The sequence below is a fragment of the Canis lupus genome, chromosome 13, assembly GCF_048164855.1.
Source record: "Canis lupus baileyi chromosome 13, mCanLup2.hap1, whole genome shotgun sequence".
NCBI classification, from domain to species: domain Eukaryota; kingdom Metazoa; phylum Chordata; class Mammalia; order Carnivora; family Canidae; genus Canis; species Canis lupus.
Window position 1 is genome coordinate 12,677,441 of NC_132850.1, and position 20,517 is coordinate 12,697,957.

At 37.6% G+C, this 20,517-nt stretch overlaps 1 protein-coding gene across 9 annotated transcripts in view; it reads left to right on the plus strand.

Moving 5' to 3' along the window:
* The window catches only part of LOC140602551 (BEN domain-containing protein 5), a 1,370,322-nt gene that overhangs the window by 377,569 nt on the left and 972,236 nt on the right, over positions 1-20,517 (plus strand). For 5 of the 9 annotated variants that reach the window (XM_072772197.1, XM_072772191.1, XM_072772194.1 and 2 more), the window contains exon 4: positions 8,182-8,358. The exons of 3 other annotated variants lie outside the window; for them this stretch is intronic. In XM_072772197.1, the coding sequence (XP_072628298.1) occupies positions 8,182-8,358 (177 nt within the window). Of the gene's footprint in view, positions 1-8,181; positions 8,359-20,517 lie in introns of those variants that run through there. One more of the 9 variants, XM_072772195.1, reaches the window with a different exon arrangement.

Below are 20,517 nucleotides of genomic sequence, written 5' to 3' on the forward strand. Positions count from 1 at the left end.
GGATTTTGGAGCCTAAGAAATCTGTTTGAATTAAAACTCCAGCACTTTAGCTGTGTGACTTTGGGTAAATTTCTGTGTATTTTTGAACTTTAGTTTCCTTCTTTATAAACTTAGGGGAAATACCCTCCATTCAAAGTTGTTAGCTCTTAAATAAGATTGTTTCTGAAACAATTGTTCTGGAACTAAATCAGGTCTCAGTAAATGTTAGTTATTTTTCTTCTCCATGTTTTTCTGACCACCTTATCATATTTAATTTTTTATTTTCTATTATGCATTTATTTTATGTTGCTTTGACTCTGTTTTCTAGTTGTTTCACCCTAAATACCTTGCCTTTCTGAATTTATCCTGAATTTCAAAGGTCAATAGGTCATGGAGAAATACTAAAAATAACTAAAAATTGTGTATGTTTAGAATTTTTAAAAATAGTTAATTCTCATAACTGAAAAAGACGAATATAATGTTTCATTTCGCAGATGAGGGAACTAGGCACAGATAAATTAATTATCTAAGATCATAGAGCTATATAGTGGTGAAACATGGCTCAAACTCAGATTCTCAGGTTTTAATCCCCTTCATTACCATATTATGGTATATATTATTACCATAATGGACATGTTTTGCTTCTTGAATATGTTATCCTTTGATTCATTCTATTGAATTTATATTATTTTAGGTGATTGGTAAGTTATGTCTGTCCTTTTTTTTCTTTTCCAACTTCTGTTTTGATGAGTTGGCTACTATTTTTATTTTTGTCTAATCTATTTTCATTATGTTTTGTGATTTTTATCCCTTCTCAATCACTCTTTTTCTCCAGAGACCATAATCATAAAAACTTAAAAATGATCATAACTAAGAAACCCAGAAAGGAGGCCAACACATTTATACTTCATTTCTTCCAGAATTGTCTTCTGGATCTGATCTTGATTTCTGATGTGGGAAGTAGTTTTTGTTCCTTTCAGTCCTGTGCATAGCTAGTGTCCTTGAATGTGTAGCCCTGTGGTTATATATTGACCATTCCTGAAGTTAGGTAATATAGGAACACTTCATGAGAGGCAATGCAGTAAAGAAGAAATGACAGCAGCGTCATTGCTAGACTAGCCTGGGTTTAAATCCTGAGTCTGCCATTTACTAGTTGTGTGACTTTGGGTAAATTACTCTTAAACTTGCACTTTAAAAAAATCAGATTCTCATTTTTAAAATGGTGAGAGGTCAGTGGAGGTAAGGTGTGTATGGTAAGAATTATATACCTTGCAGAGTTCTTATGATAATTAGATGTGATAGCATCTATAATGGATCACATTGTAGATTTATAATAAATAGTGGGTTTTTTTTTGTTTTTGTTTTTGTTTTTTTTTACCATTATTACCATTTACTATTATTAGAAGACACACAAAAGAATCCCTATTTTTTAAGTTCTTGTTCAGGCTGGTAGGTGCATTTAGTAATGAATAGGATAATTACTAGATTTGGAGTTTGGCCAGGCCATTGGCAAACAGACTTTAAAAGGCATAGCATCTTAGTGGTGCCCAGTGTGAAAAATCTCCTTTGTTCTTTCTGCTTGGCTCCCTTTATGATCCATAATGCCTTCTGCTTTGGTGATGGCATTGACTGGGTATTTTAAGGCAATTTGTAGGATTAAGCCTCTCAGTATACCACAGCAGGTTGAGGCCTGGATCAGTCTGGTAACAATGCAGTCTTTCTCTCATGGAGATTAAGACTTACCTAACAATCTCTCTAGGCTCTGTTGGCCTCCTTCCCACCCCCACCCCCCTTACCAAGAACATTAAATGCTTATAAAAAGACCTGCCATAGATGAGAAATTTTCGGTGCCAGTGACTTTCTTATTCATTTCTTTTATGAAAGTGAGACAAAAAGAAATCTAGAATAGGATGGAAAAATATGTAATGAGAATAATTTTTTTTAATTCTATATTTAAGGAATATTGGCAGTACATTAGAGCGGGTAATGTCCAGATCTTTACTCATGTTGATTCTCCCTCTTTTCTTTCTCTAGTGAGCTTCTAAGTCTTTTGAGAATTAGCCCCAATATTTTTTTGGAGCTTTCTCATTAGACTCTGAGCCCCTTAAGAGGCAGTGCTATTTTCCTCATTTTTGTATCTGCTTCCTGCCTAACACTGAACCTGACATATAAAAGGCATTTGACAAATGCATGAAGTGGGATGCTGGTATTCCTTTACATTTTTATTTTTATTTATTTATTTTTATTCCTTTACATATTTTATTTATTTTATAAATACCCAGGTATTTTCACAGTATCTGAGATTAGGAAGTCTCACTTCTCCATGTAATTCAACCATGATGACTACTGCTTCCCTTAAAGACTTCCCTTAAAGACAATTCTGCGAATTGCTGGTTAAATTTGTCTTTTGTTTAAGATACTAGTGGAAGGCAATAAAAGATTATGGTAGAAGAGAAATATCAACTAGCCTGGAGAAGTCACACTAAATGAGATTTGAATGTAAACCTACATGACACAGTTTCTGGCACTTTTATAAACTGATTGATGTGAGATCCAGCAGAATTTGGCTTTAAGGAGATAATAGTCTGGCTGTAGAATAAAGACACACTGAAGGTAGAGTCTATTTAAAGGCAAAGTGTAGTTGCTGAAAGATATGTGGTAGGTTATAGGAGATGGAGTGATTATCACAGTCAGAAAGGCTAGCAAATGCTGCCTACAAGAGATAAGGCTTCAACAAAGCTTTAAAAGAGCCCAAGGACAGAGAACTCCAGGTAAACTCCAGGTAAAAACTCAGGCAAAGGAATGTTAGTGAATGTGTAGGACTCCTTTTGGGGATTATGTGATGACATAACAATCTGGAACAAACAAGATACATTTTTACTGTTTTAGAAACACAGTAAAAAAAATAGGAAATAAAAATGTAAAGGATTACCAGCAATGAAGAAGTGGAATTTTAAATTAAAAATACAATACTATTGGGGCACCTGGGTGGCTCAGTGGTTGAGTGCCTCCCTTCAGCTCAGGGTGTGATCCCATGGCCCCAGGATCAGGTCCCACATCGGGCTCCCTGCATGGAGCCTGCTTCTCTCTCTGCCTGTGTCTCTGCCTCTGTCTGTGTGTCTCTCATGAATAAATAAATAAAATCTTAACCAAAAAAAGCCACTTAGATCTACTAATAAAAATTAAAATACAATACTATTACATTAGTGCTCTAAAAAATTAGTTACTTGTGAATTTAATTAGATATGTCAAAATCTACATAAGGAAAATTATAAAGAAGTCAATAAATGTAGAGATAGTCCATGTTCATGGATGGGAAGACTTGACATTATTAGGATGCCTGTTCTTCCCAAGTTGATCTATAGATTCCATGCAATTCCACTCAAAATCTGAGAAAGAGATTTTATGATGTCAACAAATCGATTCAAAAGTTTATATGGAGAGGGGAAAAAAACAGAATAGCCAACACAATAATAAAGAAGAACAAAGTTAGAGAACTGACACTACCTGGCTTTAAGACTTATTATAAAGCTATAATCAAGATACTATGGGGTTGACAAAAGAATGAACAGATAGATCAATGGACCATAATAACCCAGAAATAGACCCATAAATATAGTCAACTGAACTTTGACAAAAAAACAAAAACAATAAAATAGAGGAAAGATAATCCCTTCAACAAATGATGCTGGAATAACTGGACATCCACATAGAAAAAAATGAATCTAGTTACAAAATTTATACCTTTAACAAAAATTAACTCAAAATGGATCACAGGCCTAATAAATACAAAATGCAAAACTCTTAATAAAACTCCTAGAAGATAATATAGGAAAAAACCTGGTGACCTTGGGTTGGTGATGACTTTTAGATACAACACTAAAAGCATAATCCATGACAGAAAAAATTGATAAACTGGGTGGAGTTCAGTAAAACTAAATATTTCTGCTCGGTGAAAGACACTGTCCAAGAAAATGTAAAAATAAGCCACAAATTGGGAGAAAATATTTGTAAAAGATATATCTGATAAAGGGCTGTTATCCAAAATATATGAAGAACTCTTAAAATTCAACAATAGAAAAATAAACAACCCAACTAAATGTGGACAAAGTACCTGAATAGACACCTCACTGAAGAAGATACAGAGATAGCAAATAAGTATAAAAGATGTTCCACATCATATATTTTAAAGGATATTATAATAAAATGGAGAAATACCACTGTACATCTATTAAAACAGCCAAAATCCAAAACACTGACAGCACCTAATGCTAGTGAGGATGTGGAACAGGAGGACTTTTTTCATTCATTGCTGATGGGAATATAAAGTGGTACATCCATTTTTGAAGATGGTCCTACAGAACTAAACATACTCTTACTGTAGAAAATAACAATCATCCTCCTTGATATTTATTCAGATGAGTTGAGCACTTACATCCACACAAAAACCTACACAAAGATGTTTATAGCAGTTTTATTTATAATTGCCAAAATTTGAAAGCAACCAAGATGTCCTTCAGTAGGTGAATGGATAAGTAAACTGTGAAAAGTCTAAACAATGAAATATGTTTCAGTGCTAACAAGAAATAAGCAAACAGTCCATGAAAAGACATCAAGGAACCTCAAATGCATTTTAGTAGGTTAAAGAAGCCAATCTTAAAAGGTTACATACTACACAATTCCAATATATGACATTCTAGAAAAGCTAAAAGGAGACAGTAAGAAGATCAGTGGTTGCCAATTATTGGGTAGGGTGGAGAGGGGGATGAATAGGCTAGAGCATAGAGGACTTTTAGGCAAAAACTCTGTATGATATAATGGTGGAAACATGTCATTATGCATTTCTTCAAATCCATAGAACGTACAACACCCAAGAGTGAACCTTAATGTAAACTGTATACTGAGTGATAATGATGCCTCAAGGTAGGTTCATTATTTATAACAAATGTACTGCTCTGGTAGGAGATACTGATAATGTGGGAGGGTATGGGTTTATGGGGACAGGGTTATATGGGAAACCTCTGGACCTTCTCTCAGTTTTGCTTTGAACCTAAAACCACTCTTTAAAAATGCCTGTTTAAGTAGTAATAAAGTGTTGTTTTGAAATAGAAAATAAAGGAAAACTTAAGCTTGAATTCTACCTGAGTTTTGGCTTTATCCTAAATAGCAGCCATTGAGAGATGAGTCAGTAGTTTAACAAAATAAAGCTGATTCCTGGGCTTCAGATTGTTTATGAAGAGGTAGGATAGCTGGAAAGCAGAACATTGCAGTCCTTTAGCCTCTCTCAAGGGCATTATGGCTATCAAGGGCATGGGAGTGTTGGCACATTAGGAAAAAATTCATAATAATTTTAAAGACTTTCTATTTATGAGTACCATAAGGTATAATTTGAACTGCATTGTAAAATATTGGTAGGATATCCTACTGAGAATTTTGTGTTTAACATATAAGTAGTTGGTGAGAAACCAAGATGAGGTAAAAGGATGTAAAATGGATTGGAAGGGCCAGAGGCAATAGCCCTAGCCTGGGCCTGCCTACACAGCCTTGTCTGCTTCTGTGATTCTGTGAGTATGGATTGGCCGGTTATGGATAATTCCTTAAATGAAGGATTTTAAGGCCCTGTGGGGCAAGCAAACTTGTTTTCTGAATTTGTGTGGCCCTTGGGATAAAAAATACCTGGGCTAAAATCCTGATTCATGTTCTTACTTTCTTTGTGATCTAGAATATATTACTTCACCTTTCTGGACTTCATTTGCTGATGTATAAAATGGGAATAATAGCAATAATAGTAATACTTAATTTGCAGGGCTGTAATGAGAATTAAATACATTTGTAAAGAATCCAACACTCAAAGGTTTGTTCCCTTTAGAGATGCAGGGAATGAACACTGAGCTAGAACAGGTCCAGTCAAGAGGAATCTTCAAGACTTAAGCAGCTTCAGACCATATCCCTGTGACTACTACCATCCAAGTACTGTAAAGAGGCTAAGAACTATTCGTAAATAGGACCCTATAAATATAGATCAAAACATCCTCATTGACTGTCAAAAATAAGATCGCAGCAGCATTAAGGTACCCAGATGAAACACACCAGCACTTATCCACAGTGAAATCTATAAAGTGCTTTCGATTGCTCAAGGGATCTTTAGATATAGCATCATTTTCTCTATCTTATGGATGACTTGGCCACCTCCGCTATGAATTTTTCATGATTCCCCTGACCCAGCAGCTCTTGCCTGTGGAGAGAGTAATACGCTATTGATTTCGGAGTTAGGTTTCTGCCTTTTTTTGCCACAACAGGATTTTTGTAGCCTAGAAACCTCAATCTCTTATTACTCATTAGAGACTCGGGCAACTTTTCTTAGATCTGGAATTCAGAAGGCAAACAATTTAGCTGTTGGTGTCAAAGATAGCCTTTATAGTAAGAATTTTAACTGATCTCAGTAATGAGAGTAGCTGTTATTAAAAACTTCCTAATTAAACCAGTAGAGGTAGGATTATAAAGAGTGCCAAGAAGAGACAATATTCTTCTGTTTTTCTCACAATTAGTATGTTTTTGTAGGCATTGTTTTTGGAATGAACCTATTAAAAATGTACTAAAGGCTAAAAGAGAATAAAAAAATAAAATATAACAGGGAAATCCAGTCCAATTTTTAGTATTTTTTTTCTTCTGTGTGATTTTGGGAATAGATGTCTAGGTGATTCTTATTTTCAGTGGCCCTTGGTCATGTAAGAGAAGTGAAAAGAGGCCATGCTGTTGGTAGTTTTTATTTAAACTGCTTTTAAGAAATCAAAAAATCCATATCTTACATCCTGTGAAAACTCATTCTTGGCATTACCATGGTAACAAGACTTTTAAAAGGGAGTTAACTGAAATTTAGCTGCATATATTATTTCTTTGTGATTCATACTTCATAAAAATGCAAATGTCACACTAATACATGTTTTACCTTAATGTTTTATACCACCATTTAGTCTTAATTGATCTAATGTTTTCCTTAATTAAATTTTGTGCTTCTTTGAATGGTTTTTTTCCCCCTCCTCCAATCCCCTCTTCTGTGGACCCATCAAACTATACATTTCGCCTGGGTGACATGCAATTTAGGAAACTGTCACACAGGAGATCAATCATCCGAACCTAAGAACTCAACAAAAGAGTTTTGGAAAACTGCTTGTCCTGCCTAGAAATTCAGCCTACCCTTCTACTTGGGTAAAATTTTGGCATCTTCTTTTGTGCTCTTGTCCATCCTCTCACCATTTGGGTCTCCAGAAGACTGAGAAGCAGGGTACACTGGTGGAGAGAATGCAGCCAGTACATCCTGGATAAAAATACAGGCATCACAATTCCCTAGCTCTGTGGCTTTGTGCAACTTATTTAACTGATCTTTCTAACTCAGTTTTCTAATAGGCAAGATAAAGATAAAACAATACCTTTGTCACAGAACTTTTGTGAGAATGTTAAATGTGATAATGCTTTCAAAGTACTTGGCATAGTGCTTGGCATAAGATCTATGCTCAGTAAATAATAATTATCTTTTATTTATAATAATAGTAAGTATGAGGAAATAGAGAAAACATTATTCACCTAAATTACTCTCACTGACAGGTTTGTATTTGTTTGGAAGATATTGTTTGGTAAACTTCTTGGGATGAATAGTTAAACTCCATGGGGAATGTATTATTCCTGAGAAGAGATGACAAATTTGCTTTCTGGTGTCAGAGAGTAAAAGAGAATAAAAGTAAATGGAGAGGGGAATGGAGGAGTGAGAGTAGGTTGAGCTAGTGAGATGGAGAAAGGCTGTATACCACCTGAATGGCACATTAGCAACTCCCAGGTATTTTGTGTTGTTAGACAAATCCATGAAATGGCTTGTGAAAGTGAAATCTGAGTGTGTATAAGAGAGCAGAATAAAAGAGATATTTCACACTCTGATTGGCATGGGCTAGATAAAAACAACAAGTGCTGACACTACCCTTAAAATGAGAGAGTACCTTAAAGATCTAACCCTCTGGGAATTCAGAGGAAAGGCATGTGGGCTTATATAGTCTGAAACTGGGTATAGAATGAGTGTGGGAATTTTGTCCATTTTGCCTAGATCTCTAAGAGGTAGAAATGCCTCAGCTAGCATCTGCATTTTATTTTATTTTATTTTATTTTATTTTATTTTATTTTAAAAAATATTTTTTTATTTATTTATGATAGTCACAGAGAGAGAGAGAGAAAGAGAGGCAGAGACACAGGCAGAGGGAGAAGCAGGCTCCATGCACCGGGAGCCCAACGTGGGATTCGATCCCGGGTCTCCAGGATCGCGCCCTGGGCCAAAGGCAGGCGCTAAACCACTGTGCCACCCAGGGATCCCAACATCTGAATTTTATAATGGTAACGTCAACCACTTCTTCCCCCAGCTCTATTGAAGTATAAATGACAAGAATTTAAAATGTGACAGTATATTTTAAGAGTGACAAGTATATTTATAGTGTCCATGTGATGATTTGATATATATCTATACATTGTGAAATAACTCCCATAACCAAAGTTAATGAACACATCTATTATCCCACAGTTAACATTTGGGGTGGTGGTGGTGAAAGTGCTTTAGATAAACTGCCAGCAGATTTCAGGTATACAATGCAGTATTATTAACTGTGGTCACTATGCTGTACTGGATTTTCAGAACATAATCCTCTTCTAACTGAAACTTTGTTCCCACCCAACATTGTTCCCATTTCCCTTTCTCTTCAGTTCCTGACAGCCACCATTCTATTCAGTTTATTTGAGTTCCCATAGGCATTAAAGGACTCTCCAGTGAAATGACTCCTTGCTAGAAAGAGTGTTTTCCTTTTCCAGGGTCAGGTATTATTTCTTTCATTGATTTTTGATTATTACAGGACATCTGTGAACAGAGAAGAGTCTTATGAAGAGTCTGCATAGACTTTTCATTTCTGGTAGATGTATCATTCCTGGCCAGACCAACCACACTATCTCTTATCTCTGCACCATCTCTCCTTCCCCACTGCTTCCCACTCAGATTCCTGTTCTCTTTAATTTCAGTTCAGGAAGTAGCTGCTATGAGCAAGGATTTAGAAGACAAATGCCAACTGCCCTTGCCTAGCTATATAATCTTGAAAAAGTCATTTTCCTAATATTCTTGAGTCTTTGTTTCTTCTTTTATAAAATGGATAATGATTCTACCCTTTAAGGGTCATTTTAAGAATTAAATGAGTAAATGTATTTGAAGCACATTGCGTAGGATCTAACTTTTGTTATGTACTCAATAAAAGTTAGTTATTTCCTTTCTCCTTAATCTGGACTTTTACAAATACCCACCCCCCCAAGCTTCTTGAAGATGCATGATGTCACCCTCTTGTTTTTGCCTTTTTTGTCGAACCTAGCACCATGTGTATGTTAAGCATGTGGCATCACTTTGGTTTTCCCTCTGTGTCCTCCAGTCATATTGAACTTATTCCAGCTTCTTGAATGTCCCCTGTTCTCTCCTTCCTCTGGGTCCTCCAAAACGTAATTCATTCTACTGAAGATGTTTTTTTTATCTTCTTCTTCTGATTTTGAATAAATTTATCTAATGTTGACTTGAGATGACTGTTCTTCAGAAAAGAATTCCTTAACCCTCCAAACTAAATTAAGGGCCTCCTTTTTAGTTTTCTTTTCACCTCCTGTACTTTTTCTTTTCAGCATTTTGCCCTCTTGCAATAATTTCATCAATTGAAATTATTCATATAATGTCTTTATTTATTATAAGGCTGTAAAGAGAGCCTTTTAGGTAGAGATAGTGTTTATTTTGATCAGTGTTTCTTTAATGCCTAGCATAGTACCTAGGATGATGGGATGTATAAATGATTCTTAGTTGATTGACTTTTAATATTATTCAGATGAAGATTGGTGCCACCTGAATAGGGCAGTATGCACATCATAGTTCTAGGACATTAGATAGATGTCCAGTATAGTAATTGGTACTTAATAAATATTTGATAAATAATGATTTAAATCTGGGTTATGAGAAAAACAGGATTGAATGCACTTTAATATGCACACTTGCTTTTCATTTTTTTAAAAGCTGTCTTTGTTTTGTTAAGGAATTATTACCCAAATTGCTAGCTAGATAGAATATTAGTCAGAGAGCTATTAATGATTATGAAAAGCCCTTTATTATACTCTTTGCCCCTTTAAGAGAGTCACAATGAGTATGGGCATTTTTAAGGGTTTGAGAAGTCTGCTACTAAAGAAAATGGGCTAACATTGCTTCATCCAGTATTTCCAAAATGTTTTTCAACACAGGTACCCTTTTTGCCCAAAAACCTATTAACATTTAGTGTAATATAAGCCATGTAGGAAACACTGACTTAGGGAGTAGCATAATTTTCTCCTTTCTCCTTCATTTTAAATAGCCCAACTAAGTTATTTAAATGTTCAAAACTTTTAACTAAATAGAAAATAGATGCCTCTCACTAACATACTCAGAAACTCTAGAATGATTAAAGTTTTCATCTTAAAGATCCTTTGAAGTATAAATGAAGTTGATGTGTGATATTACATATGAAGAAGTACAAAAACATTTCCTGCAGGAGTATACCATGCTGGGAAAAGTCACAAGCTCCTTAAGCAGACAGCTTGGGCATGATCCTGGCTTCACTACTGTGGGATTTTGGTCAAAATTCTGGCCCACTACCTGTGGGATTTTGGTCAAAATTCTCTTGCTTTCTGTGTTTGGCAACCACCTCACTTTATATGGTGAGGTTACAAACTAGAGTGGCGATTTGCGAATAGAGAGGAAGGACAAAGATGAAAGATCGTGGGAGGGCCCAAGTGTCTGTCTGGGAAATGAGAATCCAGTTTTCAGTTCTCCAGGCTGAGATGCTCTGGGAAAAATAGTTGGATTTGTAGAAGGAAAACATCACTATGTAATCTTGTTAGGACTGTGACATATTTACATACTTAGTGAAATAAAAAATATTTTGTTGCTGACAAAAGCTGTATTTGTATCTTTGGTTTTTTTCTCAAATCATACATTCTAAAACTTGCTTTCTCTTGCTCACTTGTGCTATGAAGTAATTGCATATCAAATGAGTATTCAAATAAAAGAAGTCACCTATAATATCCTAAAAAGAACACTACCCCCCCAAAAAGGAAAAGGTCCCAAATCTCTGCTTTGAATGTGTCATTCTTTTCTCTAAATTTCAGTGACTCTCTTTAGCCTGCAGCAATGTTTCTAAAATGGTGTTCTTTGGAGCACAGGGTGATTTTTAGGTGTTCCTCAAAAATAGTGTTTTGTAGACAAACAGGTTAAGAAAATGCAGCTTTGAATAAAGCTTAAAACTACTCTACTATACACATTAAAAAATTATTAATCATTTAATTAAAAAAACATGAGCAAGGAACAAAATTCAGAAGGTATGAAATAGTATATGAAGAAAAGTAGGTTTCCTGTCTCTCTTGTCCTCTAGTTATCCCATTCTCCCCGAAGGCAACCAATGATAGGAGTTTCTTATATATCCTTTTGGATATGTTTGTATATAAGTATACACATTTATGGTTTTCTCTTCTGTGTTACTGTTTAATGTAATACTGAACATCTTATTCTTACCCTTTCTCTTTTTTCTTCATCTAGCAAGTCATATTGTAGAGAATAGTAATAGCATTTATAGATCACTTACTATGAGCTAACACTCTCTGAAGGAATTTACCTGTAAATATCCATTGAATAATCATAGCTATGTGAGATATATATTATCTTATCCCCATTTTACAAATAAGGAAACAGGAACAGAGAGGTTATGTGACTCTCATTACGTTGTAGAACTGAGTTCAAATAGGGACAGTTTGGCTCTAGAACCTTTGCTTTCAACGCTTATACCTTTCTACCATGATGTCTAAGTAAATTAGTTTGGATTATTTTTAAATGATATTCCCATTGGTGTTCATTACAGGAGTGCATTATAATTTATTTAATCATTTCTTTATGTGTGGATACTTGTATTATCTATTTTACATTATAAGGAATGCTGCAGGGAGTATTCCTTTTTTTAATTATAAAATTTCTGCACCTTTATTTTTTCTTTAATTCTTTTTTGTTTGTAGCACATTGAAATGTGAACAATAAAGTTCACATTTTTGATTGAAGACATTAGTACAATTTACTTTTTTCCCTCAAGTACATTTTCTGAGATGTATGATTACATTTATTTAATTATATAATGTTTTTAGTTGTTATAAAATATTCTCTTTTTTGTATATTTTTTATTGGAGTTCGATTTGCCAACATATAGTATATAACACCCAGTGCTCATCCCATCAACTGCCTGCCTCATTGCCCACCACCCAGTCACCCTGTCCCCCCACTTACCTCCCCTTCCACTACCCCTTGTTTATTTCCCAGTTAGGAGTCTCTCCTGTTTTATGACCCTCTCTAATATTTCCAACTCATTTTTTCTCCTTTCCCCTTTATTCCCTTTCACTATTTTTTATCTTCCCTGTATGAATGAAACCATATGATGTTTGTCCTTCTCTGACTGACTTATTTCACTCAGCATAATACCCTCCAGTTCCATCCACGTCGAACCAAATGATGGGTATTTGTCATTTCTAATTGCTGAGTAATATTCCATTGTACACATACACCACATCCTCTTTATCCATTCATTTTTCCATGGACACCGAGGCTCCTTCCACAGTTTGGCTATTGTGGACATTGCTGCTATGAACATTGGGGTGCAGGTGTCTCGGTCTTTCATTGCCTCTGTATCTTTGGGGTAAATCCCCAGCAGTGCAGTTGCTGGGTCGTAGGGCAGGTCTATTTTCAACTCTTTGAGGAACCTCCACACAGTTTTCCAGAGTGGTTGCATCAGTTCACATTCCTACCAACAGTGCAAGAGTGTTCCCCTTTCTCCACATCCTCTCCAACATTTGTTGTTTCCTGTCTTGTTAATTTTCCCCATTCTCACTGGTGTGAGGTGGTATCTCATTGTGGTTCTGATTTGTATTTCCCTGATGGCAAGTGATGCAGAGCATTTTCTCATGTGCGTGTTGGGCATGTGTATGTCTTCTTTGGTGAAATTTCTGTTCATGTCTTTTGCCCATTTCATGATAGGATTGTTTGTTTCTTTGCTGTTGAGTTTAATAAATTCTTTATAGATCTTGGATACTAGCCGTTTATCTGATAAATCATTTGCAAATATCTTCTCCCATTCTGTAGGTTGTCTTTTAGTTTTGTTGACTGTTTCTTTGCTGTGCAGAAGCTTTTTATCTTAAGTCCAAATAATTCATTTTTGCTTTTGTTTCCCTTGTCTTCGTGGATATATCTTGCAAGAAATTGCTGTGGCCAAGTTCAAAAAGAGTGTTGCCTGTGTTCTCCTCTAGAATTTTGATGGATTCCTGTCTCACATTTAGATCCTTCATCCATTTTGAGTTTATTTTTTTGTATGGTGTAAGAGAATGGTCTGGTTTCATTCTTCTGCACGTGGTTGTCCAATTTTCCCAGCCCCATTTATTGAAGACACTGTCCTTTTTCCAGTGGATAGTCTTCCTGCTTTGTTGAATATTAGTTGACCATAGAGTTGAAGGCCCATTTCTGGGTTCTCTTTTCTGTTCCATTGATCTGTGTGTCCGTTTTTCTGCCAGTGCCACAAGGTCTTGATGCTCACAGCTTTGTAGTACAACTTTAAATCCAGCATTGTGATGCCCCCGGCTCTGGTTTTCTTTTTCAATATTCCCCTGGATATTTGGGGTCTTCTCTGATTCCACACAAATCTTAAGATGATTTGTTCCAACTCTCTGAAGAAAGTCCATGGTATTTTGATAGGGATTGCATTAAATGTGTGAATTGCCCTGGGTAGCATAGAAATTTTCACAATATTAATTCTGCCAATCCATGAGCATGGAATATTTTTCCATCTCTTTGTGGCTTCCTCAATTTCTTTCAGAAGTATTCTGTAGTTTTTAGGGTATAGATCCTTTACCTCTTTGGTTAGGTTTATTCCTGTATCTTATGCTTTTGGGTGCAATTGTAAATGGGATTGACTGCTTAATTTCTCTTTCTTTAGTCTCATTGTTAGTGTATAGAAATGCAAATGATTTTTGGGCATTGATTTTGTATCCTGCCACACTGCTGAATTGCTGTATGAGTGCTAGCAATCTTGGGGTGGAGTCTTGTGGGTTTTCTATGTACAGTATCATGTCATCTGTGAAGTGGGAGAGTGGACTTCTTCTTTACCAATTTGAATGCCTTCTAATTTTTTTGGTTGTCTGATTGCTGAGACTAGGACTTCTAGTACTATGTTGAATAGCAGTGGTGAGAGTGGACATCCCTGTCCTGTTCCTGATCTTAGGGGAAAGGCTCCCAGTGCTTCCCCACTGAGAATGATATTGGCTGTGGGCTTTTCGTAGATGGCTTTTAAGATGCTGAGGAATTTTCCCTCTATATCTCCACTCTAAAGAGTTTTGATCAGGAATGGATTCTATATTTTGTCAAACGCTTTCTCTCCATCTATTGAGAGGATCATATGGTTCTTGTTTTACTCTTGTTGGTATGATTTATCACGTTGATTGCTTTACGAGCGTTGAACCATCCTTGCATCCTGGGGATAAATCCCACTTGGTCATGGTGAATAATCTTCTTAATGTACTGTTGGATCCTATTGGCTAGGATCTTTTGAGAATTTTTGCATCTCTGTTCATCAGGGATATTGGTCTATAATTCTCCTTTTTGGTGGGGTCTTTGTCTGGTTTTGGAATTAAGGTGATGCTGGCCTCATAGAACAAGTTTAGGAGTATTCCATCCCTTTCTATCTTTCTGAACAGCTTTAGTAGAATAAGTATTGTTTCTTGTTTAAACGTTTGATAGAATTCCCCTGGGAAGCGATCTGGCCCTGGACTTTTGTATCTTGGGAGGTTTTTGATGACTGCTTCAATTTCCTCCCTGATTATTGGCCTGTTGAGGTTTTCTATTTCTTCCTGTTCCAGTTTTGGTAGTTTGTGGTTTTCCAGAAATGCATCCATTTCTTCTAGATTGTCTAATTTATTGGGGTATAGCTGCTCATAATACGTTTTTAAAATTGTTTTTATTTCCTTGATATTGGTTGTGATCTGTCCTTTTTCATTCATGATTTTATTAATTTGAGTCTTTTTTGTTTTTAATAAGGCTGGCTAATGGTTGATCAATCTTATTAATTCTTTCAAAGCACCAACTCCTGGTTTTGTTGCTGTTCTACAGTTCTTCTGGTCTCGATTTCATTGAGTTCTGCTCGAAGCTTTATTAAATTTCTTCTTCTGCTTCCTGTAGGTTTTATTTGCTATTCTTTCTCTAGTTCCTACAGGTGCAAGGTTAGCTTGTGCATTTGAGTTTTTCCCAATTTTTTGAGGGTTGCTTATATTGCTATGTATTTCCCTCCCAGGACTGCTTTTACTGTGTCCCAAAGATTTTGAAGGGTTGTTTCTTCAATTTCATTAGTTTCCATGAATCTTTTTAATTCTCTAATTTCTTGGTTTATCCTTTCATCTTTTAGCAGGATGCTCTTTAGCCTCCACATGTTTGAGTTTCTTCCAAGTGTCTTCTTGTGATTGAGTTCAAGTTTCAAAGCATTGTGTTCTGAAAATATGCAGGGGACAATCCCAATCTTTTGGTATTGGTTGAGACCTGATTTGTGACCCAGTATGTGGTCTATTCTGGAGAAAGTTCCATGTGCTCTTGAGAAGAATATGTATTCAGTTGCATTTGGATGCAAAGTTCTGTATATATCTGTGAAATCCATCTGGTCCAGTGTATCGTTTAAAGCTCTTGTTTCTTTTGTGATGTTGTGCTTAGAAGATCTGTCATTTGCAGAATGTGCTGTGTTGAAATCTCCTACTAATAGTGTATTATGTAAGTATGTCTTAACTTTGGTTATTAATTGATTGATATACTTGTAGCTCCAATATTAGGGGCATAGATATTCATGATTGTTAGGTCTTCTTGTTGGAAAGACCCTTTAAGTATGATATAGTGTCCCTCTTTATCTCTTACTACAGTATTTATGATAAACTTTAATTTATCTGATATGAGGATTGCTACCACTGCTTTCTTTGATGACCATTTGAATGGTAAATTGTTCTCCAATCTTCTGTTTTCAGGCTGTGGGTGTCCTTAGGTCTCAAATAAGACTCTTGTAGATAGCAAATTGATGGGTCTTGCTTTTTTATCCAGTCTGAAACTCTGCATTTTTTGATGGGCTCATTTAGCCCATTCACGTGTAGAGTTACTATTGAAAGATATAGTGTCATCATAATACCTATTCAGTCCTTATTTTTGTGGCTTATTTCTTTGGGCTTCCTCTTTCTTTTACAGAGTCCCCCTTAATATTTCTTGCAGAGCTGGTTTGGTGGTCACATATTCTTTCAGTTTCTACCTATCTTGGAAGTTCTTTATCTCTCCTTCTATTCTGAATGGGAGCCTTGCTAAATAAGTATCTTGGCTGCATGTTTTTCTCATTTAGGACCCTGAATATATCCTGCCATCCCTTTTTGGCCTGCCAGGTCTCTGTGGAGATTTCTGCTGTTAATCTAATATTTCTCCCCATATAAGTTAGGGATCTCTTGTCTCTAGCTGGTTTAAGGATTTTCTCTTTATCTTTGGAATTTGCAAGTTTCACTATTGAATGTTGAGGTATTTAATGGTTTTTATGGATTTTTTTGGGGGGGGGACTTCTCTATCTCCTGGATCTGAATGCCTGTTTCCCTCCCCAAATTTAGGGAAGTTCTCAGCTATGATTTGGTCAAATATGGTTTCTGGCCATCTGTCCCTCTCGGCACTCTCTGGAACCCCAATTATATGTAGATTTTTCCTTCTGAGGCTATCATTTATTTCCTTTAACCTTTCCTAATGGTCTTTTAATTGTTTTTCTCTTTTTTCCTCAGCTTCCTTCCTTGCCATCAACTTATCTTCTATCTCACTCACTCTTTATTCTACCTCATTAACCTCCTTGTTAGGACCTCCAGTTTGGATTGCATCTCCTTGAATTGATTTTTAATTTCCACCTGATTAGATCTAAATTCTGCAGTCATGAAGTCTTTTGAATCTCTTATGCTTTTTTTCCAGAGCCACGAGTAGCTTTTTAATTGTGCTTCTGGGGGATCCCTGGGTTGCTCAGCAGTTTAGCGCCTGCCTTCAGCCCAGGGCGTGATCCTGGAGACCTGGGATCGAGTCCCATATTGGGATCCCTGCATGGAGCCTGCTTCTCCCTCTGCCTCTGTCTCTGCCTCACTCTCTCTCTGTCTCTCATGAATAAATAAATAACATCTTTTAAAAAAAATATGCTTCTGAATTGGCTTTCTGACATCAAATTGTAATCCAAATTCTGTAACTCTGTGGCAGAGAGTACTATTTCTGATTCTTTCTTTTGTGGTGAGTTCTTCTGCTAGTCATTTTACTCAGTGCAGAGTGGCTGTATAAGCAGGCTGCGTCAAAAATATCGACCATGACCTAAGTAAATTTCACCCTAGATAATTCTGACGAGGTCAGAGACTAGAAATTGAAAACAAAGATCAGAATAAAACGAAACAAAAGGACCACTAAAGTGAAAAAGAAATTTTAAAACAAAGTCGTAAAAAATAAAAGCCCAAGAATCCCCAAGAAGAAGAAGAAAAAAGAAAAGAGACAAAAAGAAGCGAGAAAAAGCAAATGTAAGGAAGAAACAAAAAGAGAAAAATGGGGGGTACTGGGAGATGGTGGTGGTGACAAAGTTGTAGGGGAGGGGGAATGTAGTCCTCCAGAGGGGTCCTAGAGGTTGATCCTCTTGTTTCTGAGTGTATTAAATTCTGTATGTTAGAAGGTGCTCAGTCCCAAATTTTTATAAACCAGAAATACTTGGAGAGAGCCCCACCACTGACCACCAAAACATAAACGAAATAGAAGAAGAGGCAGAATGGGAATGAGGAAACTCACAGAATGAACCAGCATGGAATACCACTTGGTTCTGGGTGCATGCCTGTCATGTTTCAGAAGGTATTAACTTCCACCATTGTAGAACAAAATGAGGCAGAGACAACGAAAAACACAAAACAAACAAACAAAAAACCATATCAAGTTTGTATATCTCCCAAACTTAAGTTGAGTATTTTGACGGGAATCTAGAAGTGGAAAATATATCTAGGACCTGTAATTGTAGAAATATGAAAGTTCAAAAGGAAGAAACTTAAATATGAAGAGGTGGTAACATATTGTAGATAAGGTGGGAAAAGAAAAAAAATGATAATTTACAGTCTGATAAAAAAATGAGTTATACTGAGAAAAGGAAGAAAAAAAAATAGGAGGGGAACCTCTGGTTCTACATACTGTAAATTCCTTGACTTCCCCTGGAGCTTTCCAGCGCTGCTTGGTCAAGAGCTTTCTCTTCCCCTGTCCTTCCAGCTGGTGTGTGTGTGGGGGGGGGGGGGCTGCTGTGCTGATTCTCAGGCGTGTGCACCTGGGGGAGCTGCCCCCCCCCCACCGCCGGGTGCCGGGCTCAGTGGGGGCTGTTGACCCCCTGAGGCCCCTGTTCCCTGGTGGCCCCACCTCTCCCAGGCACAGGGTGACACCAGGAGGAACACCACCACTGCCCGGGCCAGGTCTCCGGCCTTGAGTCAGCTCCCCCAGTAACCACCGTAGCTCCCAGTCCGCACTGCCCTGGGTGCTCACAGCGGGGCGCTGACCTGCACAGCTGGGGGCGCCCGGGGGCAGGAGCATCCTCGCTGTCCTGGGCCCTCCCCGCGCCGCCCGTCCCGGGGGAAGCGCAGCGTCCGGGGCTGTGTGCCCCTGGGGTCCGGGGCCTGCGCCTCTGGAATCGCGCTCTCGGGGCCACGGCACTGAAGGCACCAGGGCGCAGCCCCCTCTGCCCGGAGCCCCCCGACCCACCGGCTTCTCCCAGAGGCCCCGCCCGGGCTCTCAGCCCATTACGGAGCTCGGCCGCGGTGTGGGCGGCTCTGCCCCAGCGCCCCTCCTCTCCTAGTGACCCCGGGAGACGGAGGCCCCCGCCCCCGCCCCCCGAGGTGCTGCCGGGTTCCCTGCTGAGCGCCCTTCCCTGGGGGGTGAGATCCGGTGCGGGTTTTGAAAGTTCCCGCTTCTCGGGGGCGGGGCTCTCCTGTCCCAGGCCCCCCCCCCCCCCCCCCCCCCCGCCTTCCTACCTTGTTAGAGGCCAACACCCTTCTCTCTGGAGCGTCTGCCTGTTCCCTGTCTACATCTCAGGTCGGATTCGTAGGTGTACGGAATGGTTTGTTATCTAGGTAAGTCGGTGGGGCGGGGGTCTTGGGGACGCCACTCCTCTGCCATCTGGCCCCACCTCCTCCGCATTGAGTATTATTGAACAAAAGTGATTTTATACATGACCAGGTATATCTGTAGGATAACCTTGTAGAAGTAGAATTACTGTATTAAAGAATAGGTAGATTTTTAATTATTATAAATGTAGTCAAATTACCTTCCATGAGGATTATATTTGGTTGTATTTGGTAACGTTTCCTTTTTTAAGTAAAAAATGATAGACTCTCAACATTTATTTCTCATAAGCATTTATCCTTCCAGCAAGTATCACACCAAGAAGGGGGGCTATTGGAGCAGTCTGCCTTGTTTCAGACAATACAGAGGTACATTTTCTAAAGATAATTCTAAACTATAATAAAGCAGACTAAAAGTCCACTTTTTATTTGCATAGTAAGCTGACAATTCTTTCTTTCTTTCTTTCTTTCTTTCTTTCTTTCTTTCTTTCTTTCTTTCTTTCTTTCTTTCTTTCTTCTTCCTTCCTTCCTTCCTTCCTTCCTTCCTTCCTTCCTTCCTTCCTTCCTTCCTTTAAGGGAGAGAAAGAGAGAGCAAGCAAGCAAAGAGTGGCAGAGGGAGAGAGAATCCTAAGCAGCCTCCACACTCAATGCATAGAACCCAATGTGGGGCTTAATTTCTTGACCTTATGATCATAACCTGAGCCAGTATCAAGAGTCAGATGCTTAACTGACTGAGCCACCCAGGTGCCCCTTAATTAGTAACTCTAAACACAGTTAGTGACAAAATATTCCTTGTTGCCCAAAGAGACTGCTTCTGTCATACTGCTTCACTTAGCATAACCACTGCTTCCACCAACTGTGTGTGGTTGTGAATTTTCAAGCTACTATAATTAAATTTCAGTTCATTTTTCCTGTTTTAGTGTTTTAAAAAATTATATTGGACCACACTTCACATGCAATAAAATTTACATTTTTAATGTATACAATTGGGGGAAGCAGAAATAAGGGGATATTGTTTAATGGACTGAGTTTATTCCATCATTTCAGCCAGTCATATCATTTTGTGTATTGGAGGACCATGGTCTCTAAGAATACAGTTCAGTGTTTGACTTTTTCCCTGCCCCCAGCATCTGATCATAAGCTAGGAAAAAATTGGCATCTCATGTGTGTTATCTTTTGTGGTATCTGAAGATATGGTTGTATCCATAATCAAGCATATAAATAAATATGCATGTGTAGGACATTAAAATAAAATACACGACTTAATATAGTTATTTTAAAAAATAAGTCATCAGTGATCAC